Genomic DNA, 27,668 nt, shown 5'->3' on the forward strand with positions numbered 1-27,668 from the left:
ATTTAAGATAATTTGAAGTTATAAGAAAAAGTGAAATATTACAGAACAGTCTTTTCAGGAAGTAGATGTTATAGTCTAGAAGCAATACATTTCATACTCTGAAACACTTTGGTATAAGTGAAATTAATACAAAGCAAAAAAAAAAGAACAACAAAAGAAAAACCCAAGAAACTCTACTTTGGTTCACATTAATTGAAAGTTTAGCAACGAGGCAACTGCACAGCTACCTCAGATGACAAAATGGAAAACGTCCCATTGGCTCCCCCGCCCCCACGCCACCGCTGGCTGACAAGGATGTGCCGGGAGAGCGCTTCCCGGGACTTTGGGGCCACGGCAGCTTCTTATGTCCACCACTATGTGCTCAGCCAGTGCTTGAAAGGCTTCATAAAACCTCAGATTCAACTTGGAATCTTAGACACAAATGACCCCACAGTAAAGCAGCTCAGAACTACAACTCACATTTAAAGTAGAAAAGTAGAACGCAAATTTTTGGAAAATCATATAACTACAGTTTCTCAAGAAGTCCATACTTGAATAAAAGAATATACTACATTAATTTAAAAAAATGCAAGTTTAATAACCCACTGACAGTAAGTTTTTAAGAAACAGAAATAACCGTCTGCATGCCACAAATAGTTCTTCATCGATATCAAGCATTACTTTGACAGCTGCACAACTAACCTGATCTGAGGAATTTTTAATTGCATCATTTTTAAAATTACATTTTCTTATCCATACTGTCCAAACGTGGTACTGATTTTCTTCATTGTCTTTTTGTTCTGCATGTTATCTTTTAAATGGCTTCCTACTTGTGAGAATTCTTTCTGAGCAAATGTTAATGAACCACTTTTTCGTCATCCATCACAGGCGCAAACTGGGAATGTCCTCTGAGAGTTTTCTCAGCCACGTAATTTCTACTCCAACTTTCTGGAAAGACAAGAAAGTCTTTAAAAGAAAACAGAATCCTTGGTAAACTTTGCAAACTTAGAGTAATAATATACTAATGCACTGTTGCTCCTTCCTGAAGTAAAAGAATATTCTATCATGTGCTCAGCTTTACCACGTGTGCACCATTAACTGCCTCCAAAGAACACAGCCTGTGAGCACAAGACCTCGGGGCTCCGGAAGGGACAGAGTGCGGGAGGGAGTGTTCAGTGAGATTAACTAGTGGGTAGATCTTCAGAAGGTAAAAGAAAAAAATTCTGTCAAGTTCATGTGAGACTTTTTAAAGAACAATTCTAAAAAGGATGAAAGGAGATAAACATAAAGAATTATTCAACAGGGGGCGCCTGGGTGGCTCAGTCGGTTGGGTGTCTGCCTTCAGCCCAGGTCATGATCCAGGGTCCTAGGATCGAGTCCAGCATCAGGCTCCCTCTTTGGCGGACAGCCTGCTTCTCCCTCTCTCTCTGCCTGCCTCTCTGACTGCTTGTGATCTCTCTCTCTCTGTCAAATAAACAAACAAAATCTTTTAAAAAAATCTCTTAAAAAAAAAAAACAGTATCAGGAACTTAAGTTCCGCCCAAATTTAACAACCAAGTATAAGAAGAAAGAAAACAATGAACAATGAACAAATAATGTGTGAAATGAAAGGTCTTAGTTTTTCATATTAGGTGAATCCTAATAGAATTAGGTGATCCTAGAACTACATTGTTTGGGTTTTGTTTTGCTTTGTTTTGCGGACAGAGACATCAGGAGAACTTAAGTCATTTCAAAATTCATTTGGAACAAGAGCCAAGACTTACAGTATACGAAGACCTTGCACTGCCAGACGGTAAAATCCATCAAGTTACAATCACTAAAATACCATATTTCACGAAGTTTAAGACACCATCAAACGTTAAGATGCACTGTTATTTTATGTACCCACACAAAGAAAAGGAAAGTAGCTCAGGATACGGAATCTAAAGGAGACAGGGACCACCTCAAAAAGTGGGGACACTGGATGGCTACTGCCTCAATGAGGGGGAGAAAAAAGGAACAGCAAAGAAGTCTCTGACAATGGGAAGAGGAGAAAAAATACTCCTTGGTATTTGAACTGGTCCTCCAGTCCTGCCAACCCATACATTTTGTGGTCTGAATTCACACTAGCAGCAAAGTCCAAAATATCTCAAGCAGAGAAATCAGGTTAAGAAGACTCGGGTTGGTACTGCTCCCCCAGCCCCATAAATGGCAGAAAAAAAAAATGCAAACCATCTGGGGAAGAACTCAACTGCCATCCTGGCCATAGCTGACTAGAAGATGTAATCCAAATTTAAAGATAAAATGTGGAATTTATATGACTTGAAATCAGTAAAATACGATAGGCAGATAAGTAAGTTAGTAGAAGAGATGTCCAAAAGCCTAGAAAACAAATACTGGGTACACTTATCATGATGAGCACTGAGTTAAGTTTAGCAGTGTTGAATCACTACATTGTACACTTTAAATGAATTTAATACCATATGTTAACTACGCTGGAATTAAAATTTTTTAAAAAATCAAATTTTCTCATCAAACAAAACAAAACAAAACAAACACTGGGCATATAATAAAACTGTCAAACGAGAGCATATCATAGAAACATCAATGACAAAAGGGTACATTTTAATATATGGCACAGCCAAAAAAACTAAGAAAAAAGTTAAATCCCTCTATTCTTCTAAACTATGTTCTTCTAAACTATGAAGTTAAATGAAAAACAAACTCATTTAAGAAAAAATTAAGCATAATAATTGAAATGATAATCTCAAAAAACTGGCCCACATTTTTTTTTCTTTTTTCTTTTTTTTTTTCGGTGGTAGAGAGAGAGAAACAGGGAGAGAGGGAACATAAGCAGGGGGCGTGGTAGAGGGAGAAGCAGGCTTCCTGCTGAGCAGGGAGCACAATGCAGGGCTCGATCCCAGGACCTGAGCCGAAGGCAGATGCTTAACAACTGAGCCACCCAGGCACCCCCGGCCCACCTATTTTTAAAATATGCTCTTTACCCACCCAACGCCCCAAAAGCCAAAGCATAAGCAAAAATAAAAGGCAAATGTCAAACTGAAAAACAACTCCGCAGTGACAAAGGGCTAATATCCTTAAAATATCATAACTATAAATCAGTTAGAAACAAAAATACCCTACACCACACCTCCACACCTTTTGCTCAAAGGCCAAGACTAGACAACTGACAACAAAGACAAATGGCCACTGAAATATCCCAATAATGCTACATTTCACTAGCGTCGGAAATACAAACTAAAACAATGATAAACAATTCATGCAATTGTTTATCAACCAAATTTTTTAAATGGTAATACCCAGTGTTGGCAAGGATACAGGAAAACCAGCACTTACACAGACATGAAAATTGAGCAACTTTTCTGAAATGCAATTTAACAAGAGGTGTAGATTCAAAATCCTTTGCAAATGTGCAGTACGCTTAGATCCAGCAATGCTACATGTAGGAATTTATCCCAAACAGATTTGTGCAAAAGGTACATGCAACTGTATGTCAGATTTATAATAAAGTTGGAAATACATCTAAACACCTGACAATGGCAAATAACTTAGGTACTTTAATAGAACTCTAAAATGGAATACAATGCAACTATTAAATATTACGTATCCCAGAACATTGTTTATAACTAGTGAAAGATTAGAATAACCTAAATGCCCATCAACAAAGAACTGGCTAAAAAAACTACAGTGTAGCAGTCAGTGGGACACTACACTATCATTACAAACAATGAGACAGCTCTTACATCCTGAGAGATCTACTTCTCTTGGTCTGAACTGATCTTCTCTCCCCAGATACCCACCCAGCTTACTTGCTTCAATGACACCTTATCAGTGTCCCTCACCATCTTAGGATAGCAACTTGTCCCATCCCGAGTGTGCTCCCTCTCTCCCTTACCCTGCTGTTCTATTTTTACCATCTGGCACCCTGCAATCATGTACTTACTGCCCATCCTCCCCCAGAGGAAAAGATCTTACCTGTGTCAGTGCCCACACTCCCCTCCTCCATCTGTTCCAGGAAAGAAGTATCCCTGCTCCTCTCCTCAGGCTAAATGCTTCACGTGGCCTTGGCCCCTTCCTGCATTACCCTTTCAAGTATTTCCCTCCACAATTACCCCTTTTACTTCTGCCTTATCAATTTCACCCTCCAATACTGGATCGTTCTCAGTAGCAAACAAACACACCTTAATATCATAAAATGTCCCCGTCTCATTTCTATTATCCTTCACAGCAGAACTTTTTCCTCTCTGACCCTTACCTCTCCTCCACTCACTTTACCTCAGCCATGACATGAAAACACCTTTGCTCAAGGTCACCAATGATGTCCTACGTTCGCCTCAAACCAATGGCCAAGTCTTGGTTCTTGACCTTGACCTCTCTCTCAGCAGCACTGGACACAGCTAACTACTCTCTCTTGAAGCAATCTTTTCTCAGCTTCCCTGAGCTCACAAGCCCCCAAATCTTCTCTCACTTCAATGGCTCCTCCTTGTCCACCAGACCTCTTCTCTACCTACATACTTCAAGGTGATCTCATCCCATTTCTGGCTTCAAATGACCACATATACGCTGATGATTGGTTTTAAGGTCATTACCTTGAGCTCTGAGCTTCAGACCCCCAGCTCCAGAACATCAACCACTGACTTAACAGAAGAGATGCCCATTCTCACACCTCACCAAAAAACTAAGCTCTGTCCACAAGCCTTCTCAGGAAAAGGTACCATAATCCACCCAGCTGCTCACACCAAAATCGTAAGAGTCATCCTCAACTTCCTTCCTTCCTCCCTCACGATGAACTTATCTGGAAGCCCTGGACTTCCTCCCTGTAAAACAGATCTGCACTCAACCATCTCTCACCACCCCTACTGCTAGAGCCCTAGTCAACGCCACACCAGCCTCTTAATTATTCTCCCTTCCTCTCTCCTTGCCAGCATGTGCCCTCCACCCAACACCTAGACAGAGCGTTCCTTCTGAAATCTAACCCAAGTCACATCACAACTCCCGTTAAAACCCTCCATGTTTCCATTATACTTAGAGTAGAATGCAAAGGCCTTACCAGCTTCCTCATAAGCAGGCCTGCCACCTCTGACTCCTCTCCCCCTGTGCTCCCCTTCATTACCCCCAGCCATACTGGCCTGCTTTCTGTCCTGCAGATGTGCCGTGTCTCTTCCCATCTCACGACATTTGCAGCTGCCCTTCCTCCTGCTTGGATTGCTCTCCTCATATCCTCAGATATCCACCTCCCTCTCATCTTTCAAATTTCAACTCCAATGTTGTCATCTCAGCAAGGCCTTCCCCAGAAGCAACCCATCACCACAACATCTTCCTAGACCTATCTCCACATGACCTATCAATATCTGAAATTTACTTATGGATTAGAGCATAGGTTTACTATCAGTCTCCTCCCAGTAGAAGATAAATCCTTTAAAGGTGAGAACCCTGTCTTATTTTCCACTTATCCACAGCATGAAAACTAGTGTCTGGCACATAGTAAGTACCAAATAAATATTTGAGAACCAAATAAGAGACGATTTTGTAATTGAAAATCTGAACTGGGGTAGTTTTTGACATTACCTTTAGTTTATTTTACTACTATAATTCCAGAAATGGTGAGAACTGATAATACTGTATCAAGAATCTGATTATAAAATGGCTTTTCAGACCTCTTCCCTACTCTGTTGACTAAGACTCTCCTATATACATTAGGAAATGATCTAAATGTACACTAACAGGAAACTGGCTAACTATGATGGAACACAGCCACACACGAAATTACTATGTAGCCGGAAATTACTATGTAGCCGTGAAAGAGAATGAAAAAGATATAAGCTAACACAGAAAGTTGTGCAAGTTATAAGGCTGATCGAAAACATCAAGTTGCAAAATAATACGTCCAATGAGATCCCTTTGTTTTTATAGGCACATGCATTTGATTGGATGTGCACGGGGCAATCCAAGGAAACCCTACTGAAAGCGGTTCTCTCTCCAAAATAAGAAGGTAGAGGCTGAACTTAACATTTATTACTTGAAAATTAAAAAGTGTCATGAACAGGGCGCCTGAGTGGCTCAGTCAGTTGAGCATCTGCCTTCAGTTCAGGTCATGACCTCAGGGTCCTGGGATGGAGCCCTGCACGGTGCTCCCTACTCAGTGGGGAGTCTGCTTTTCCCTCTGCCTGCCACTCTCCTTGCTTGTGTGCTCTCTCAATCTCTCTCTCTGACAAATAAAGAAATAAAATCTTTAAAATAAAATAAAATTTAAAAAATACAAGGATTAGCTAAAACTGCCAATGCCTTTTCCCCCTTACTTATGTCTTAAATGTACACACAATGTCTGGAACTACGGGTGTCATCTCATAACTATGGATTAAGAGTCAAAATGCAGTATAAAGATGCCACCAATGTGAAAGTCCAGTGACATCATTCAACAGATGAACCCTTCCCATTACACAAGAAAAATAAACCTCTATTCATTTGAGGTACTGTGAATTGGATTCTGTTACCTACAACCAAAGGAATTCCTAACTGACATTCCTGGGAATATCTTTCAGAAAGAAACTGAAAATAAAAGAAGTCAAATTTTATGCAGTATTAGGAAGAAAATTATAACATGTCAGAAATGCAGTCTGCAAACCAATTCCCCCTCTTTAATGTCTCTATTCTGAATTTTTTTAAAAAAGAAAAAAGAAACACTGGGAAGAAACAGAAAAGAGAAAATTATAGTCAACAGCAACTCCATAAAAAAGACTTCAGAAGGGCACCCAGCTGGCGCAGTCAGGCAGCATGCGACCCGTGAGTTCCAGCCCCACGTTGGATATAGAGATTACTTTAAAAAAAAAAAAAAATTTTTTTTCAGGATGAAACATTCACAGTGTATGCACACAATAAAGATAGACTCACACAGTGCAACTGAAGTCCAATCAATGCTGGGGCTGTTCTGGACTGATGTTCATTGTTCGATAAATTTCTTTAAGTAACAACAGAGCAGTATCTTCAGATTCCCTATCACAAAGAAAAGAATATTTTTACTTAAGAGACCATTCGTAGAAATTAACCTCTATACATAAAGGTGGAAAATGCAGCCCTTGTTCTGGTCAACCCTACCTAGGAAAGGCAAATGACAGTGTAGTCTTAAAGCTGTCCTTATGAACTGGACGGACACCGATCAGCTACAAAATAGCTGTGTGCAATCCTCCACGGTGACAGGGGACATCTGAAAGGATGGCTTTTCAAAGTCCCTACCACTCCTGTTCTGTGAAAGGTATCCCTACAAAATTAGTGTGCGAGTACCAAAGGCCTTTGGTCAAAAAGAGATGACACACTGCCATCTTGTGGATAATAAAGGGGGAAAATACTGATTTTGAATATATGGCAGTTGTAATTAATATTCCATCATAAATGATAAATCAGCTACAGAGTCTCCCTAAAACGTATGTGCTAGCACCTAAAGGCCACGCAAATATTATCAAAGAAGAAACCACTTACCAATAGCATAAATGACTCTGAAGAGCGAAAAGATATTCATTAAAACTCTCTATTGGCTTTTCTTGAAGAACGTAGTCAATTCGGCGACCTCCGTTTAGCATTCCAACCTTTCCTAAGTAGTCCTCATCCTTGGAAAAATCTGGACTTTCAACAATCTTTTCTGCTAGAATTTAAACCATTTCAATATCAAAGTCAATCACTTAATCATTATCCTTTGACTTTAGCTGACTTTCTGGGCTCAAGAGAGTATCGCTTGACACACGTAGCAACCTGGGGAACTACCAGGCTCACTTCCCATTCCTCCAAAGAGCCAGGGGAAGGAAGAGGGGCTGGTTACCCGAGAGAGAGGAGAAAGAGCCAACGAGCTGACAGAAGTTTTGAAGAAGAGGGGTGAGAGAACATTGTAGAAAGAAAGGAAACAGAATTAGAATCTGAAAGAGTCAAAAACATCCTGGCACAATGATCTCACAAGGCAGACACAGTCTAGAATATAAGGACACCGTGAAACAGCAGCATCAGGACGATAATTTCTTACAGTGGGTCTTTAAAATGCCTGAATACAAGCTTAGCTGTTAACTCTGATATTCCACTCTGGCCTTAGAAATCTCAACAAAAACTTAAGAATGCAGAGTAAAAAGTCCAGCAACTTTCAGGCAAAAACCCAGAAAAAGAAATGATACGCATTGTGAAGTACAGTTAATCATAACAGATTTTCCTTTACAAAAGAATATCTAACATTTTAACAGAACGGAACAGAATGGAAAAGCATCATTAAATAATTCGGAAGTAATATGTTTACAAATAACATTTGTACTAGAAAATGCTTCTCAAATGTCAAATTTACCTTCAACTACTTGTTTCTCTTCTTCTTCTTTGATCTGATTGGCCACTTTCTCCAGTTCTTCTTGCAGCTGAGTTGAAGAGGTGTGAGCGCGGGCAAACTCGTTTAACGTCTGCCAAGCACTTTTCAGGGAGCTAATGAAGCCCTGCTTCAAATCAGATCCCATACGAGAGAGACTGTCTTTCAGCTCTACGGAGATTAAGATGACATACCATGTCGGTTAGTCACTGGATAAAATTCTGCACCACAAAAACTGAAACTAAAGTTAACACTCTTCTCAGACAGGGTAAGTCCTCTTTTAAATGCCATAGTTTTCGGCCAAGAACTCTCAATATATTAAAATGTTTTGTAGAGGGGCCCCTGGGTGGCTTAGTCAGTTAAGCGTCTGCCTTGGGCTCAGGTCATGATCCCAGGGTCCTAAGTTCAAGTCTCTCAACGGGCTCCTTGCTCAGCGGGGAGCCTGCTGCTTCTCCTTCCACCTGCCGCTGCCCTGCTTGTGAGCTCTCTCTGACAAACACATAAATCAAATTGTAAAAAAAGTTTTATAGAGCCTTATTGTCATTTTTTTTTTAACAGCTAAAACTAATTCAGCCAAAATGTGTATGCTTCCTCTCTCCACAAAAGTTAAAAATAAAAGGTGGGAAGGTGGAGTTCAAATACCGTAATAATGTGGGCACATTCATGTGCCTTTTTTCCGTAAGTTAAAAGAGATGGGCCTCTCCCCTCTCATGCTCTCTCTCACTCTGTTTCTCTCTCTCTCTCAAAATAAATAAATAAAAATCTTTAACAACAACAACAACAAAAAAGGGCGCCTGGGTGGCTCAGTTGGTTAGGCAACTGCCTTCGGCTCAGGTCATGATCCCGGAGTCCTGGGATCTATGAGTCCCGCCTCGGGCTCCCAGCTCCATGGGGAGTCTGCTTCTCCCTCTGACCTCCCCTCTCATGCTCTCTCTCACTCTGTCTCTCTCTCTCTCTCAAAATAAATAAATAAAAATCTTTAAAAAAAAAAAAAAATGAGCCCACAAGATTAAAAAGATGACTGTTTTTTTAATCTATAATCCTAAAATGGTTTTGAGAATTTGAGATTTTATTTTTTTTTTAAAGATTTTATTTATTTATTTGACAGAGAGAAATCACAAGTAGATGGAGTGGCAGGCAGAGAGAGAGAGGGAAGCAGGCTCCCTGCTGAGCAGAGAGCCCGATGCGGGACTCGATCCCAGGATCCTGAGATCATGACCTGAGCCGAAGGCAGCGGCTTAACCCACTGAGCCACCAAGGCGCCCCGAGAATTTGAGATTTTAATATAACAACAATATAAACTTCTGATTTAAAAATGAAGAAACCCCTACCCTTCCACCTTTTCTACTTTGTGGTCTAATAAACCCTATTTGAATTCAACGTATTTGAGTACCAAACTTCCCATTTTAACTCCAAAAGAGTTAAGTATTTTTTAACTGCACGATGTAAGTCCCCCCCCCAAAAAAAGGAACGAAGGAAGAACAGAAAAAAGAAAGAAAATCCAGTTTTCAACAAAAGGATCCGATGCCTTTCCCCTTTTCCCCACTGCACTCCCGTCCCTTCCACCCAAACCTTTAAACCTACGGATGACGGACACCATTAACAGGCGTAAGAGACACATGAACCCCGCTTGGAATTATTACTGATCCACTATGTTTAATGGATGTTTTTAACTGGAAAAGTTTATATAGTTAGCAAGGAAGTAACAGCTCATTTGACTTAGCATCAAGTTTATTTCTTCGGGGTCCTTAGTTCAAGTGTTATTCTGCTTCCTAACTCCAGAAATTATGACTAAATTCTATCAATCTTTGCGTCTCATCACTTTAGTACTGACGTCCCTCATTCCTAAGTATCTCAACCATTAGAACACCATACCAAGAAGAAAGTCATCAAGGAGAAGCAACTCATTCAGAACTTTCTTTATAGCTCTTCTGAACATTTAATAAACAGGTTCCAAACACAGAAGGCACTTAAATAACATTAATTTTATGAGAAAGGATCTAGTGTTAAAATGTTCATGATTAAATTACAAATGACAGAAAGGACATAATTCATTATGACTAACAGATTACAAAATGACAGAAAGGAAACAAGTTTTTATAGTATTTGCTTTTTACCTAAATGAAGTCTTTTTCTGCCTTTGTGATGTGGGATGAGAACCGCTTTCAGGTCCAAATCTGGAACAATCATGGGCTCTAATCTATAAGCCACTGGATCAAGCTGTAAAGAAAAGTGAAATTTAGGAAAAGTTCTTTTATCTTGAGTTATGTATCTTGACTGGGTGACAAAACAGGTAACACCAAACCAGAGATTCTGATTTTTTCACAAGTGGTAATTATAAGAAGACTTACTACTGGTAATTATAAGAAGACTTCTAAATCTGTGAGTAAAACTGGCTTTGCAAGCAAAGCAATAGAATTATTTCCTTGAACAAAGGCTTCCTGGTAGAAAAGTTTATTGGACAGCATGAGACTATTCTCTATTAGGACAAAGAGTTGTACATCAAAATGAGAATTAGTTCCTAAGAAATAAGAATCTGAGACTCTAGGGGCGCCTGGGTGGCTCAGTGGGTTAAGCCTCTGCCTTCGGCTTGGGTCATGATCTCAGGGTCCCGGGATCAAGCCCTGCATCAGCTCTCTGCTTGGCGGGGAGCCTGCTTCCTCCTCTCTCTCTGCCTGCTTCTCTGCCTACTGTGATCTCTGTCAAATAAAAAAATAAAATCTTTAAAAAAAAAAAAAAAAAAGAATCTGAGACTCTATAAGGATGATCTAGTAAGTGTTTCTATGGAGGTGTTTCATCTTTTTCAAAATAAAAAGTAGTTCACGTCACTCACTGGATGATAAATATTGAAGAATCCTTTACATGTAGGAAGCCTGTAGTTCTCATCTATTCTATCCACTCCTCGAATAGTGAGAAACATACCAACTGGAGATCCCAAGGCAAAGAAAATCTCTGGCTCAAAGTCTAATGCGTTGTAAACAACAGAAACCTAGAAAGAATCAAAAAAACAATATTAGATCATCATTCCAAGGTCACAGAATAAAAAATTCAGAAGTTCAAGCTGGAACTGCACTTAATTAAAAGCATGTTAACACAGATGGTACCACTCTAGGTATGGTTTATAATGTTTATAATCACTGTCAGCTATTTTAAAGGGACAAAAAATTTCTCTTTAAAATCTTCATAGACTGGGGGCACCTGGGTGGCTCAGTCGTTAAGCATCTGACTTCAGCTCAGGTCATGATCCCAGAGTCATGGGACTGAGCCCCGCACTGGGCTCCCTGCTTGGCGGGAAGCCAGCTTCTCCCTCTCCTACTGCCTCACCTTGTGTTTCCTCTCTCACTGTGTCTGTCTCTGTCAAATAAATAGAATCTTCAAAAAAAAAAAAAAGGTAAAATCTTCATAGACTATTACATCCTCTGTCTGTATTTTACTTGTTGTAGAGCAAGTATATACAGTATATAGTAAACACTGTATTTATTATAATTATAAATATCTGAAATTGTAGATTCTAGATTCAAACTGCCTGGGCTTGAATCCTGGCTCCACAACTTACTGTGTGACCTTGGGCAAGTTTCTTAACCTCTGCCTGTTTCCTCATCTACAAAATGGGGATAACAATGCCAAACTCATAATGGGGTTGAAAAATAAATAACCTCATCCACATATAGTGCTTAGCACAGAGCCTGGCCTATTTTAAGCATCCCACAACTGTTACTTCTCTTGTAACTACCACCTTTGTTTGTCCAAGCAAGTTTCTTTCCAGTAGAAAAATGCTTTGTCCCAAGAGAGCCCCTGTTTTGGCAGCTTGCTTTTAGCCCCTCACCTCACTGACAACGGCCCAGAGTAAGAGAAAGCCCCTACGTTCGTGGCACTCTATGGTTTACAAAGCTCTTTTGTTTGTTGCTCAGCGGTAGGATAGAGGTGTTTGTCACTCTGGTATCCTGACGATGAAGAATGATGAGCGGCATAATCCGACCGCGTGACAAAGGCCCCCTGAAAGGGAGGTACAGCAAGATTATCGTGTCCATTTCTCAGATGGTGACAGTGACGCTCAGAGAGATGACGTCACTCACCGACAAGCACTCACTAGTAAGTGGCAGAATGAGAACTTCGAATTCCAAATCCAACGCGCCTTCTACTACCCTAGGCTGCCCCTTCTAACCAAGTCTAGGCTGTTCATCCCTTGGCTTGCCCTTATATTTCCAAATTCAACGGCTTCTGCTACTGATGAGGGCCACACGGGACATGCTCTCAAGATTATACATTTCCCCCAGCTCCAGATTTAAAAAAAGAAGAAGAAAATAGAAAGTTAAGAGAAAAATTACCAACTGGAAATCCAACATAGATGAAAAAAGAGCTAATATCCTTAACAGACAGAAATTCTTAAATATCCAAAAAGAAAAAAGAAACTCAGGAGAAAAGTAGGTAAAATCAACACTTCACAAAAGAAAAACGCTTAGAAGACATATGAGAAAACATCTAACTTCTCTAATGTTCAGAAAGACAGTGAGATGCCATTTCCCTACAAGGTTATCAGAGAGATGAATGAAATACTAAAAAGAAAGAAAGAATCTTCTGTTTTCATAAAAGTCATTTTTTCAGAAGAAAGTGATAAAAGTGAGAATACTACCTATCTGTAAGGGAGAATGACAGCGCCAGAGTTAGGAGAGAGAGGGGGATCAGTCTTATAAATTGCCTCTGAGAATACAAACCGACAAAACTTTTTCAGGGGCAAGTAGAAGTAACTACCAGAATTTTCATATGTACATTCTTAGGCCCACCTACCCCACTTCCACTTATTTAACTGAAGGAAATAACAAAGAATATGCACAGAAAATTGGTTTATAAGTGTTCATCACTGGACTGCTTAAAAGAGTGAAAAACCTGAAACTGCCTCCATGTCCAACATCATGGGTGAACTGTGTCCCTCACAAAAAAGTCACACGTACCAGCACCTCAGACCTTATTCGGAACTAGGATCTTTACCACGGTAATCAAGTTAAAATAAGGTATTTGGGTGGGCCCTAATCCAAGACGCTGGTGTTCTCATAAAAAGGGGAAATGAGGTCACAGAGACAGACACAGAGGGAAGACGACGCGGACCCAGGCAGGAGCATGTGAAAACAGGGCTGGAGAGCGGCAGCTCGGAGCCAAGGAGCACCTGGCAAATGGCCAGAAGCTGTCAGAGGCCAAGAAGGGTTTTCCGCTACAGGTTTCAAAGGGAGTATGGCCCTGCTGACACCTCGCTCTTGGAGTTTGAGCTTCTGAGAACTGAGACAATAAATTTCTGTTGTTTAAAGCCACCCCGTGTGTAATACTTTGTCATGGCGGCCTGAACAAACTAATACACCCAGTAATAAATAAACGAAAAAATAAACCATTATCCATCCAAACAGTAAAACAGCAGTCATTATAATGAGAGAAATATTTCCTGACACAGGAATATATTTGTAATAGTGCTTGAAAATGGCAGTATCATGTTTTGGTAAAACATTTTATGTAGTATTTCCCCATCTTTGCTAACCATGTATATAAATATATGCTTAAATAAAGGTCCAGAAAGCCTTGTTCAAAGAGTTCAGAGGTTAGTTCTGGCCATCAAGAGTATGGTATTTTTTGTTTTCTCTTGCTTAGCAGTTTCTTGACTTTCTGGCAAAGGGCTATTGTTTACACTGCCCCACAACCTTTTGGGTAATAGACCCTACCTGCCCACACGGGGCCACCCACCATGGAGGTGGCAAGTGACTTGGGCTGGGACAAACAACCTGTGCCCCATTCCCCAGGCAGTACGAATTGGCTAAAATGGACCTATAACTCATACCAGGCCAAGCACATTTTCCTAATTGGACCTACTGGGGGAGATTCCTTTTCCTCTGTGGTCATAAAGCTATAAGGAGATGAGCCTATAAGGACACCCATGATTCCAGGTTCATGGAGAAGGTCAGCTCCCACAGAGGGACACACAGTGAGTGTGTCCTGGTCACATGGAACCCCTGGTTCCACAAATCTATACTCTGATCCTTCAGAGTTAAGTGAGAAAATATCTGCCCTTTATTTGCTAAAGTATGTTCAAGGTGGGGCACCTGCGTGGCTTAGTCGAGTAACTGCCTTCAGCTCAGGTCATGATTCAGGGTCCTGGGATAGAGCCTCACTTCAGGCTCCCTGCTACATGGGAGGCCGCTTCTCCATTTCCCTCTGCCTGCCACTGCCCTGCTTGTGCAAGCACACTCACTCTCTCGCTCCCTCTCTCTCTCTGTCAAATAAATCTTAAAAAGAAAAAAAAAAAGTATGTTCAAATTCGGTCATATGTAAAAAGAAAGATATTTTTAGAATGCAATCAATGAATTGTGTTTAAAAGCTTGAAGAGGCTATTACAAACACCCTGTTCCATTTTCTGCCTTCTTTAAATCAGTCATGAATTCACTTAGGAGAATGGAACCTTACAGACACAATTGTAAGTATACTGAAAGTAACAAAGTCTAAAAAGATTTTAATACTTCTAAGCCATTGAGATGTAAGTATATTAAAGTGCATTATTAAATATAGCACTGTCAATTCCTTGGCCAATTTTTATAGAAATTTTTCTGAAAAAGGAAAAAAAGGTTTTTCTGCAAGGGAAGAATTGTGAATACTAAAAAATGTAAGTTAAGTGAATGCAGCAAGTTTCTCTCAAAGAAATTTAAGAATACAGTAGTCCCCCCTTATCCAAGGGGATACATTCCAAGACCCCCTGTGGAGGCCTGAAACCTCACATAAGACCGTACTCTATACACTATGTCTTTGCCATACTTACCTATGATAAAGTTTAATTTATAAATTAAGCAGGGTAAGAGATTAACAACAATAATCACAAACAGAACAATTACAACAATATACTATAAAAGTTAAGTGCATGTAGTCTGGTTCTCTCGAAATGTCTTCTTGGACTGTGCTCGGCCTTCTTCTTGTGACGACGTAAGACAGAAGGCCTACGTGATGAGATGTAGCGGGGTGAGTGATGTAGGCTTTGGAAAGTAACTTTCGGTTACTACTGACCTTCTGACCACACGTCAGAAGGAGGGTCATCTGCTTCCAGACCACAGACGACCAGGTAACTGAAACCACAGAAAGCCAAACTGCCCATAACTGGAGACAACTGTATTCACATGATTTTCAAACTACCGTCACTCCGTTGCTAGTAGCTATGAGGGACTAATGTTATAAAATTACGAGCAGTGGAAAAACTAAAAATAAATTTACTTCAACATAAGTATTTTTTAACTGAGAGATGCACACAATCTTATGGAGAGACAATGTTTTCTCCACCCCCCATAAATGTTGACTATTTTAAGAATTTAAAGCCAACCCCAATAATAAAGATATGGGATTCCAACATAAAATGTGCAGCTCTAATCAACTTGTAAACTTACCTGTCCAGTGCCAACTTCGAAAGACTCATAGTCAACATGCACAGAAGACACATAAGCACCAACTGGAAGTTTCCGCTTGGACTCGTTAGAGTCTGAGGGGAGGGAAGTCATTTCTTTAGCTCTCTGAGCATTTTCCTCTTGTCCCTTTGTCGAAGCAGCCATCACTGCCTTCTTCTCTGCTGCTGCTTTTTTCTGTTCCTGTGAAACAGCAACATTTCACAACACAACCCTGAGGAAAAGTTCATCAACTAGCTCGATGGAACAAGCTATCTCAAAGCTAAGGAATGAGCAGTAATTTCCTAGGCAGAGTGGTGTCAGGGAAACATCCTTCTTAGAGTCACACACCAAATATTTAGGGAAGAAACGCCACTATTTAAAATTCTTAAGAAAAAAAATGATAAGAGACAGAAAAAACAGCAAAACAGCTACAGTTAAATCTAAATACTGGCTATCACTACACTATTCACTCTACTTTTCTATAGAACTTAAAATTGTAATACAAAATGCCAACTATTTTCCTTTATGAACTCAACTTTAGACAGATTAAAGTACCATATAATCGTGAAATACATATTTCCTATAAAGATGTGGATTTGAGGAGAAATGTCTTCATTCAACATGTTTACACCCAAGATGTCTGCGTGGAGACACTGACGAGTTTTCCTCAAACCCATTTTGGGAAAAACAGACGAGCACGCTGTGGTTAGAGTCCCACAACGGAGTATCTACTCAGAAACAGGAAGGAATGAACTGCAAATGACACAATAATTGGATCTATCTCAAAAACGCTGAGTGAAAGAAGCCAGATACAAAAGAGCACATGGCGCTGATCCCATTTATATGAAAAGGCAGAACAGGCAAAACTCAACAGTGATGGAAACCAGAGTAGTAGGAAAACGGAGGAGTGGACGAGAAAGGAGCCCAAGAGAACTATCTGGTGACAGAGATGTTCTAACCCTTGTTCTAGGTGGTGATTACACAGATGCACAAAGTTTCAAAACTTACTACGCTGAACACTTAGGATCCATGTACTTCCATAAATGAGGAAGTAAACCAAAGCCCTGGGGGCCTCTGGGCAACCAGCCTCCATCCCTTTGTCCTGCCCTATTCCCAGCTCAGCTGCTCTTTCAGCCATAGGTAAATACAAGCCCACTCCTGGAAGGCCTATTTCTCCTTCAAGCATCAACACTTGGGGGAGTCTTCTTTGAACTTCCTCAGCCCCTCAACCCTCTCGCCAGGCCAGAAATGCCACTCCCCTGGCTCTGACAGCACGGATAGCACTTTACAGGACCAATAAGTCACCTGTGGTCAAATCTCTGCTCCTAACTAGACCACATACCCTCAATTCATCTCCAAATCCCAAATATTGACATGGTACCTGAGCCAAAAGATATTAATTAAATCTTAAATAATTCAACTGCTTAGGCTAATCAAAACAAATCAGTCCCGACTTTATAGTCCTGTTACATGCAAAGTGATATACACTAAGGTGTAAATATATAATAAAAATAAAAGAACTACAGCAGTTCAAAAGATGGAAAGGTAATACAGATCATGCTTACAACAATAAAGTAGCCACCTTAAGAACTAATTTCTCTAAGTACTTAGAGAATCTCTATAAAATTAATTTGATTAGTACATGAATATTAGGGGCATTGGGGTGCCAGGATGGCTCAGTTGAAGCCACTGTCTTCGGCTCAGGTCATGATCCTGGAGTCCTGGGATCGAGTCCCACATCGGGCTCTCTGCTCTGCAGGGCGTCTGCTTCTCCCGCTGACCTCTCTCTTCTCATGCTCTCTCTCTCAAATAAATAAAATCTTTTGGAAAGAAAGAAAATTAGGGGCACCTGGGTGGCTCAGTTGGTTAAGCATCTGCCTTCAACTCAGATCACGATCTCAGGATCCTGGGATCGAGCCCCACATTGGGCTCCCTGCTCAGTGGGGAGCCTGCTTCTCCCTCTCCCTCTGCCTCTGCCACTCCCCCTGCTTGTGCTCACACTCTGTCTCTCAAATAAAATCTATGAATAAATAAATGAAAATTAAATGAAACAAGTTTTTCCCAACTGCTCTTCTTTCTTTCTACATGCTTTTTAGTTGTTGTTTTGTTTTGTATTTTTAAGAATTTTTGGGTTTTTTGGTTATTATTTCATGAGATTTTAGTGAGGCTATTCTTATCTCTTTAGATGGTGAGAACTAAGAACACAGAAAATGAGCTAATATTTATTGGGGGCTAAGCTTAGATGCATTAATCCAACCCTATAGGGAAGGTAGCAAAATTCACATTTTAGAAATTAGGGAAATCAAGAATCAAAAAAGTTAAGCAAACTGCTCATGAATAAGGAGTTAATAAGCCGTTGAACCGGGATGACTGATTCATCCATCTGTCCAGGGCTTACTCGGTTTTTGCACCAGGAAATCCCCAAATACCAATTTTAAAACTGAGAGTCCTTCACCCTGGGAATTCTCTCAGTCCCAGGAAAAGGGGGATGGCCAGTCGTCCGAGCTGGGGTTGAAACCCGGTTCTGGCCGACTCCAAGGTCTGCGCTTACATCAGCTCCACACTGCGCCCTTGGGCAGGGAACACATTAGCCGGCTTAATCACACTGTATTAACAAGAACTCCCAAAATCTCAACAAGAAAGTCAAAGATGAATTTTGGTTTCTGTTTTTAGGGCACAAATAAACTTTACCAGTTTAGCTGCCTTCTGTTTTACAAAGTTAACGATCTTCTTTCTGGGTCCAAGGGGTATGCCCATTTCCTTCAGGTCATCGACTGTACACATAAGCTTGAAAAGAAAATAAACAAGCACATTAGTTCATCAGTTTAATGACTGATGAAATGAAACTGAAATCAGGAAATGATAAAAAGAAACCAGATGAACAAAAGCAATCGAAGATCCAGTCAATTTTTTAAAAGTTAATTTGCTTTTAAATCCTCAATTAACTTAGACTATAAACTCTGAGCCCTCCACATCTAAACCATTCTACTCATGTCTGGCAGAAAATACATGCACTCTGTACAAAATTAAAAAGCTACACAGTCAACCAGACAACGAAATCTCTTCCCTCTCCTCCTGTTCCAATCACCCAGCTCTCTCAGAGCCTCTGCAATCTGCTCTTTCCAGAGACACCTTCCGTACACACAGCACCTTGGTGGTTTTCCTGGTGTGTGTAGTCTGCGAGGCAAATGCGACTGAACTGTGCTCTTTTCACGTAACGTATCTTAGAAATCACTCCCTACCACTACCTAGGACACTGCCTCATTTATTCAACAGCTGCATTCCATTACGTGCATGCGCCTTGAACCATTTCACTGGCGCCCCACCAGCGGACTGGTAGGTGTTTCTCAGGGTTTGCTATCAGGAACAGCACTGTCGCGAGTACCCTCAGATACTCTTGTGTCAATATTCCTGTATTTGGAATTATTCCTGGCAAATCGCTGGAGCAAAAGATTTTTTTTATTTTTAGCATTTTGGGGGGTATTTTTTGTATTTTAAAAGGTATTACCATCTTAACCATAAGGAACAAACTGAGGGTTGCTAGAGGAGAGGTAGATGGGAGGGATGGGGTCAGTGGGGATGAGCATTAAGGAGGCACGTGATGGAATGTGCACTGGGTGTGATATGCAACTGATGAATCACTGAAACTAATAATATATGTTAATTACACTGAATTTAAATAAAAAATTAAAAAAAGAAAAATTTCCAACCCTATCATTTTAGACTTAAAATCTTCATCAAAAAGAAAGTTAATCCTGCAATAAAAAGAAAATAAAAATTTAAAAAATAATAAGGTATTACTAAACTGCTTTCCACAGAGATTGTACCAACTTAGTCTTACTAACCATATGTAAACCGTGCCCAGTTACCCTCATCCTGGCCCCATAGTATATGAACAAGCTTATTTTTGCCAAACCAAAGGGTTAAAAAAAACTCACTGCACTTTCAATCTGCCTTTTTCTCATGAGTTTTCTTATGACAAGAAGCCATTTGTTACTTCCTTTTCTGTACATCATTTGTTCAGTCTTGGCCTCTTCTAGTGTGTTGATGGTCTCGGTGCAACTAATTTATAGGAGCTTTGAATAATAAGGAAATAAGCCCTTTGTCTCTAACGTGTGTTCCAAATATTCTTCTTAATCTATCACTGGCCTTTAGATGTTGTTTAGGGCATCTCCTGCTAAGCAATTTTTCTTTTATGGCTTCTGGGTTTTGTGGCATACTTAGAAGCCCTCCCAGATTACACTAAAAAACAAACCAAACTGTTTTTTTCAATTTTTAAACATTTAAGTCTCTGCCTTATCTGAAATGTGTACTCAAATGATTCATAATTTTTGATCTTATAAATAAGAGAAACAATTTTAAACCAAAATGAATCAAACTGGGATGTCCAAGAGGCTGTCAGTTAAGCATCTGCCTTCGACTCAGGTCATGATCCTCGGGTCCTGCGATCCCTGTGGCAGGCTCCTTGTTCTGCAGGCAGCCTGCTTCTCCTTCTCCCTCTGCCTGCTATTCCCCGTGCTTGTGCACTTGCTCTCTCACACTGTCTCTCAATCTGTCACACAAATAAATAAAATCTTAGGGGCGCCTGGGTGGCTCACTGGGTTAAGCCTCTGCCTTTAGATCAGGTTGGGATCTCGGGGTCCTGGGATCGAGCCTCCCATCAGGCTCTCTGCTCGGTGAGGAGCCTGCTTCCCCCTCTCCCTCTGCCTGCCTCTCTGGCTACTTGTGATCTCTTTTTATATAAATGAAGTTTAAAAAAAATGGATCAGAGCAACCCTCTCGGGTCCCCTTCCTCTTCCAGAGCTTTGTACCATCACTTTACTATCTTTCAATGAACTTTGCTTTGCTGCCCACCAGAAAAGGAAGGAAGGAAAGGAAGAACAGAGGAATGGATCAAACTATCCTCAGTACCAGAGATTCCATATCAATCTTTTCCTTTTCAAAAGTGCTAACATATTCAGAGAGGCTAAGTGCTTCCAGAGTTTCTTGCAAACTTAGGACTTCTTCATTTTCAAGGTCAAGGTCACAAGACTCATCCAAAGTCAACTTTGGCTCTTCAGGCATCTTAAGAAAAAAAAAAAAAAATGTCAGGGGAGCACTGCAAACCTCAGAAAAACTCCCATAAAATGTCTCCTGATCTACAGTAAATCCTAAACAAGTTTGCTCCATAGAGAAATCATAATTTTTAGGTAGTTTATCATCCAAAGTTTGAATATTCTAAGAAAAGTGTATCAATTGAAGAAATCACTCATTCCCATTTTCTACAATAATTTACTTAACATTTTTTTAATCATAAACTTTCTCTCACATTTAAATTTATAATCCATAAGGAAGACAAGTGAGCGACTCAAAGGAGCTAAGATGATTCTATCATGCTTATAACCTCAGGGTACTTTGATTTATAAAAACATTTCAGGGGCACCTGGCAGACTCAGTCAGAAGAGCATAGGACTCTTGATCTCAGGATTATAAGTTCGAGCCCCACAAAGGGTGTAGAGACTACTTAAATAAACTTAAAAAAAAAAAAAAAAGAAATTCAGGAAACAGTTCAGACTTTAGAAAACTGTTTGGCTTTATCTCTAATCTAAATACGTTAAGTGGGCTATACCTGCTTTTCCTGAAAATGTGGCGGCTTCACGACGCCATTAGCTATAGCAAAAGGCCCAGGAGACTTTGACAAATTCAAATCTTTTTGATTAGACAGGATATCAAAGAGTATTAAAGAACCTAAAAAAAAAAAATTACATTTTGCTTTATAATGACTAATACTTTTATACCACTATGTAAATTCTCCTTTTTTCCCCAAACTCCCTAGGCAGAAGTCATACAAAAGTTAAATGTCAATCAAGATCTGATCAATATTGTTTTCCCAAACATCAGAATAAATTAAAATATAAAGCATTCCTAGGAAACTGAAAATCAAAGGCAGAACCTAAACAACATATTCATGTCCACCCTTTATAAAACTTAAAATCTTTAATTCTAAATCTTGTATTAATAATGTCACCCTCACTAAAAGCAGTGATAACTCAACAAAAATTATGTTTAAAATGTGAGTATTTGACAGTTTTACCTAAACTGTGACCAGCAACAGAGACACCTCCTTTGAAGTCTGGATTCCGACTCATAAAAAGTGCATGTAGACGGTTTATCTCCATTCCCACTTTTTCCACGATTGTCTGACAGTAGGTGGGGCTATTGTAAAATAAAATATCTAGCAAGGTTTCATTGGTAAAATGACGAAACCGACCAATACTTGGTAAAGTAATTTTCTTAATGTTCCTGTTTTAGAAAGAAAAAAAGTATATTCAGTCACTAGCCACCTTACAACTACAGACGTTTTTAAAGCTTAGACAGTGATTTCTAATGAGTGTAAGAATCCCACAGACTAGGGCGCCTGGGAGGCTCAGTGGTTAAGCATCTGCCTTCGGCTCAGGTCATGATCCCGGGGTCCTGGGATCGCCCCACACGGGGCTCCCTGCGCTTCAGGAACCCTGCTCTCCCTCTCCCGCTCCCCCTGCTTGTGTTCAATCTCTTGCTGTATCTCTGCAAAAAAATAAATTTTAAAAAAATCTAAAAAAAAAAGAATCTTACAGACTAATTACGAGTTGATTCTGTAGACAAAGTTAGTATAAATGAACCAAGATAAAGCAAAAAGGTATAAGTGTGCATACAACTATGCTGTGACTTTGGGGATTCTCCAAGAGTTATAACATAAGGCATATGTAAAATTTTTAATTTATTTTTCTTCTATTCTTCCATTTTTCTTCCATTAACTGGAAATCAGGATACCTGACAAAAATTGTGGTAGGAAGGACGACACGGAATATAATAAGGAATCAGAAAGGAGTTTCATGCACTGAAAATCTTTCTTGATTTGAGAATATAGCAAAGTCACGAACATCCACAGAGAAAGATTGCCCCTCATCATAATAGGACCTACCATGAAAGAATATACAGAAGAACATCGAATGCTGTTTGTAGAATTAGTGTTATAAACCACGTGCCCTGAAACATTATAATCTTCACTAAAATCCAGATACGTTATTACCCCTGTGTCCTCTGGTGAATATCTAAATCTGTATTTCTCAATTGAGAGTATGCAGAACAGAGTAGGGCACGTTTAGTTGTCGGCACCATGCCGACAGAAGTCGCTGGCCTTTAACAAGGACTGGAGATATATTTGGCTGTTGGGAATCTGGGGTGTTGTCTAGTGGGTAGAGGCCAGGATGCTCCTAACCATTCTGCAATGTACAGGACAGCCCCCTGTCTGAACTGCTACAGATTAGAATAGTATTCTAAAACTAGATTACGTTTCTCAGATTCTCCTAAATATTTATACAGACATATGCATGCGCACATGTGTACAAACACACATGCATGTGCACACAGAAAAGCGGCATATAATCATTAACAGCCAGTGTTTAAATCATACATCAGAGCAACTGTATCATTTAAATAAAGGAATGTATTTTTTTAGCACATATGTTGAAGTTACAATAAACCACTTCATATTTTGGGTTAAATTTCGAATTTAAGTTTGACTAATCTAAACAATGAGTTATCCAAGTCCACGCACCTGTCAACACCAGCGGCGTCCCCGCCCAAGGAACCATGCCAATGAACAGGAAGGAATTCCACTCTGCTTACTGTCCGATCGTCTAAAGATTTCTTGAAATGTGTCTGCAGCAATTTCAGAGAAACCACCCTAAAATCATCCACTTAAAAAAAAAAATCAGGGAAGACAAATTAAAATGATTATATTTCCTGACTTGATGGGTAGTTTATCAATTCTCTCAAATACACTAGTACTTTTTATTTAACAAACCTTTTAAGAAAAAAAATAAGAACGATGAAGTCAGTCCAAAAAGGAAAAAACCCAACCTTTTGGAAACTTTTTTTTTTTTTCAATGTCTTAGCGGAATGTATAAATGACTGAAAAACATTTAACTACTATTCCGGGAAAGCAGCATGGCACTATGGGTACAGACTCCGGAATCAAACTGTCTGCCACAGGATCCCTGCTCTAGAACCCACAGATCATGGTACAGGAGAGGTTCACTTAAGACTGTGGACTTCAGTGCCTCACCTAAGAGTGAGGAGAACAGCAAGCACCTGCACCCCCAAGGTTTATTGTGAGAGGTGAGTAATACAATCCGTGCAAAATGCCTGGCACAAATCAGGTAATAAATATGAATTATTATTATACAGATATGAAAATAAAACTTCAAAAATTTAAGTACACCAGGCACATTCATTGTTCCATTAAATGACTTATTTTAAACAATTGACTTTAAATGATTTCAATGCATAGGTATACCTAGTTGCCAAAAGTGCCTAGGCAGAGGCTTTCTGTCAGAAAGGCTAAATTATTTCCAAGATCCCTTCTAACCCTTCAGTCTAAAATTTTAAGAGTTACATACATCATAAGAGCAAATCAAGTATAAATTATTTCCCAGTGACCATTTAAATCTCCTCTTACAGTTCCTCAGACAATAGTAAACAGCTGGAAACCATCTTAAAAATTAACATTTAAAAGTTCTCCTATTCTCAATTCATTCCTTGAAATAAAATGACTAATACTTACCACATTCAATAATGCTTCTAAAGCGCAAGTCACACACAGGTCCAATGCCATGCACCATGAACACCAAATGATCAACCCGAGGCATTTCCCCTACAAAAGAAATACATACATGCCTACATACATACAAACAACCTGGGAAATTGTTTGGGTTTTCGTATTTGAATAGCAATATTCTAAATATCCCTTTTGTCACCACAAACTGGGCAAAGAAACTGAAGGCCCTTCCAAGCTAATAAGCTTCATTACTCTCTATGAAATGAGAAGAACAAACTCAAGGTCCATCTTGGCAAATAACAGTGAACTAGACCGAGAGATGGAGGAAGCACGCCACCTCTGATCCCAGAGGCTCTGAGCACATGATAACCAGCAGTTTTGTACCTACCGAGGCTCCATAACCTCCGTGATTTCTTCAGAACTTCCCGAGACTAAGCCCCACATGGAGAAGCAATATGCCAACACAGAACTTTAAAATATTTCCCCCAATGGGGTGCCTGGCAGGCTCAGTCAGAAGAGCATGCGACTCCTGATCCTGGGGTCATGAGTTCGAGCTCCACACTGAGTGTCGAGATTACTTAAATAAATAAATGAGTAAAATATTTTCCCCAAATCCTTCCCTTTCCCTATATAATATACGTCCTACAGACTGCAACATCTTCAAGTTATATATGGGAAAACCAAGATAAATCTATTATTTTACTCTGGCATATAGAAACAACTACAGTTCAATCTATTTTACTCTGGTTATTTTGTTCACATTCATAATATGAGAACACTTACTTATATTTGTAATTTCATAAGACAATGAAACAAAAATGAAATTCGTAATTGTCAAAATAAAATCTGTATCTTCAATGGTTTAACAGGAGAAACCAAAGCTCATACACTGGAGCACTGGTTGCCCAAATAGGCCAAATCCGGCTCACCACCTGGTTTCTACAAAGCTTTACTGGAACACGGCTATGCTCATTTGTTTACAGTCCATCTACAGATGCTTTCACACTACACTGGCAGAGCTGAACAGATGCAGTCCATAGGGCCTCAAATATTTACTACATGGCCCTTAACAGAAAAAGTCTGCTACCTTTCCCATGGAGGAATACACACTAGACGAGACATGACCACAAAAGCCCAAAAATATTGCCAAAAGCCTAGTTTCAACCAGCAAAGCGCTTCTTCAGAACAATATATCTTTTAGAATCTATGTCACATGGTTTGTATATCTTCAACAGAATTCTAAATTTTAAAATAAACAGATATAAAAGTAATAGGAAAAAAAGAAAGATATAGGCCAGCCTGGCTGATTTCTGCATGTTATGGCAGGTAGGCCTAAGAAATGCTTATTTTTTTGTGTCCCTAATAAATGATGCTAAAATGGAGGAGTCTAAAAATGACCTTGGCCCTGAACAACCTATACGCACCGTCCGGAATCTCATCAAGGTTATCATCAATTCCACGCTTCACAACCCTGGGCCTCGTCTGTCCGTCTTGTGTGGTTCCCCATTCATCTGGCACTGACGAAGGCTGGAACTGAACAATAACCTTCAAGACAGGACAGAAAGATTATGAAGACCTCATGAGCAAATTGACTTCCATGACAGGCTAAATAAATTACTTCAATACATAATTATTTCATAGTATCAACAGTTACAAGTCTAGTACTAGTATTATTCTCCCAAAACAATTTTGTAACAATCCTGCTAGGGTTAACCATTAAAACTAGGCAACTCAATACCATCACTTCAATGCTTACACTGGAAAATACTACAACTAAATCTGAAGCAGTACACCTTAAAAACATAACATAAAAATCCAGGTTTACATATAACAAATTAAGAAAAATTACCTAGAATGGAGGAATCTTCATCTTACAAAAATATTTAAGGCGTAATTCTTTAAGTAGCAAGATTCCCAAGTAATGTACTAATACGATTTCAATGCCAAAAACTGATTTACCCACTTCTTAGGAAAAAATATATTCTGTTAAATCAATTAAATTTAGTCGCAAGTCACACAGAAATTTTTCTACTAAAAAAAAAAAGGAGGCATGTAAGATGGTATGCAAAGTTTTGTGTCTGCATCAAAAATAAATAAAAACATAAGTTAAACGTAATTACCATCAGAGGGAGAAATGGGAAATGCAGAGGTGAGAGGCTTTTATTTTTTATTTGACCCCTTTTTATACTGTTTAAATTCTGTTGGCATATAAATGTTTTTATTTCAGTATCAGTAAGAACTACAGAAATGATGACATTAAAATTACTTTTGTTTTCTTGTATACTTCTCTGACATAAATAGCCTATGTTCTGAAAAATTACTATATGCCAAGCACTATGCTAGATGTTTTTGTATAAATTACTTCATTTTATCTAAAACATAACCCTGGAAGGTACTTACTACATGTGAGGAACCTGGGACTCAGAGTGATTAGTATGGTAAATGAAAGAACACCCCGAATTAGTATCTTTAAAAAAAACTAGTTCATGGGGACAACACAAGTAAGAAAAGGAAGGACATTATTTTTAAAAGTCGAAACAAACCACCATCAAGGGCAGGATGGACAAACCATGGCCTCCAAACCGAACGTGAGCTACCGCCTATATCAATAAGGTTTTACTACACTAGACACACCCCCTGCTTCATATATTATCTGCAGCTGCTTTCAGGCTACAGTGGCACACGGACAGCTGCAACAGAGATCGCACAGCCTATGAAGAAGTAAATATTTACTCTCCCGCCCTTGACAGAAAAAGCCTGCTGACCTCTGCTCAAGTGCAAACATTTATCAAACAACTTCAGTGGTGCATAATGAGCTTCAGCCAACACGCTGCCATAAGCAGAAACTTCATGAGAAAAATTTAAATTTTGTTTTTGTTTCTATGATCAATATAAACAATGGCAAGCTTTTAAAAACAATGCACTTCTTATAAATACATCCCTACAAAAGTTAATTAAGATGAACATGTATCAACCACATTCAGCAAAATCATTATTAAAATGAACCTAACGTTTTAATATCTTAAACAATAACATTACCTTTGGATTGTGCATAACGATTGTCTCTCCACTTGGGAACTCTAATCTACGATGCCACTGATTTGTGGTTACTGCTTTTTTATATTCAGCCTAAAATAATGGAAACATAATCCAGTAAAACAAATTTATACCATAATGAAAAAAAGTGAGGAACAAAAGTATAACTATGATGATAATAAAAATCACGTAACAGAGGCTCTCATGTACTAACTGCCACACTTGACAGTCACTTTATATAGGTTACCTTATTTAATTAACTACTCTCAATCACTCCTAAATAAGATTATCCCCATTATATAGAGGAGAAAACAAAGGTCTACACAGC

The 27,668-nt window shown here is 39.4% G+C and overlaps 1 protein-coding gene across 4 annotated transcripts in view; it reads right to left on the reverse strand.

The window, feature by feature from the left end:
* Positions 1-556: 556 nt before the first annotated feature.
* Positions 557-27,668, reverse strand: part of SEC23IP (SEC23 interacting protein) — a 40,242-nt gene continuing 13,130 nt past the window's right edge. The window contains exons 5-19 of one of the 4 annotated variants that reach the window (XM_059173027.1): positions 27,344-27,433; positions 25,729-25,849; positions 24,311-24,400; positions 23,303-23,444; positions 21,797-22,005; positions 21,332-21,450; positions 20,635-20,787; positions 18,415-18,510; positions 15,727-15,924; positions 11,148-11,303; positions 10,432-10,534; positions 8,300-8,485; positions 7,456-7,615; positions 6,871-6,972; positions 557-927 (exon numbers count right to left, since the gene is read on the reverse strand). In XM_059173027.1, coding sequence (XP_059029010.1) covers positions 6,891-6,972; positions 7,456-7,615; positions 8,300-8,485; positions 10,432-10,534; positions 11,148-11,303; positions 15,727-15,924; positions 18,415-18,510; positions 20,635-20,787; positions 21,332-21,450; positions 21,797-22,005; positions 23,303-23,444; positions 24,311-24,400; positions 25,729-25,849; positions 27,344-27,433 — 1,905 coding nt within the window. In that variant the 3' untranslated portion in view covers positions 557-927; positions 6,871-6,890. Of the gene's footprint in view, positions 946-6,870; positions 6,973-7,455; positions 7,619-8,299; positions 8,486-10,431; positions 10,535-11,147; positions 11,304-15,726; positions 15,925-18,414; positions 18,511-20,634; positions 20,788-21,331; positions 21,451-21,796; positions 22,006-23,302; positions 23,445-24,310; positions 24,401-25,728; positions 25,850-27,343; positions 27,434-27,668 lie in introns of all 4 variants that reach the window. The other 3 variants (XM_059173026.1, XM_059173024.1, XM_059173025.1) reach the window with 3 other exon arrangements.

This window comes from Mustela lutreola, chromosome 4, assembly GCF_030435805.1.
Source record: "Mustela lutreola isolate mMusLut2 chromosome 4, mMusLut2.pri, whole genome shotgun sequence".
NCBI lineage: Eukaryota > Metazoa > Chordata > Mammalia > Carnivora > Mustelidae > Mustela > Mustela lutreola.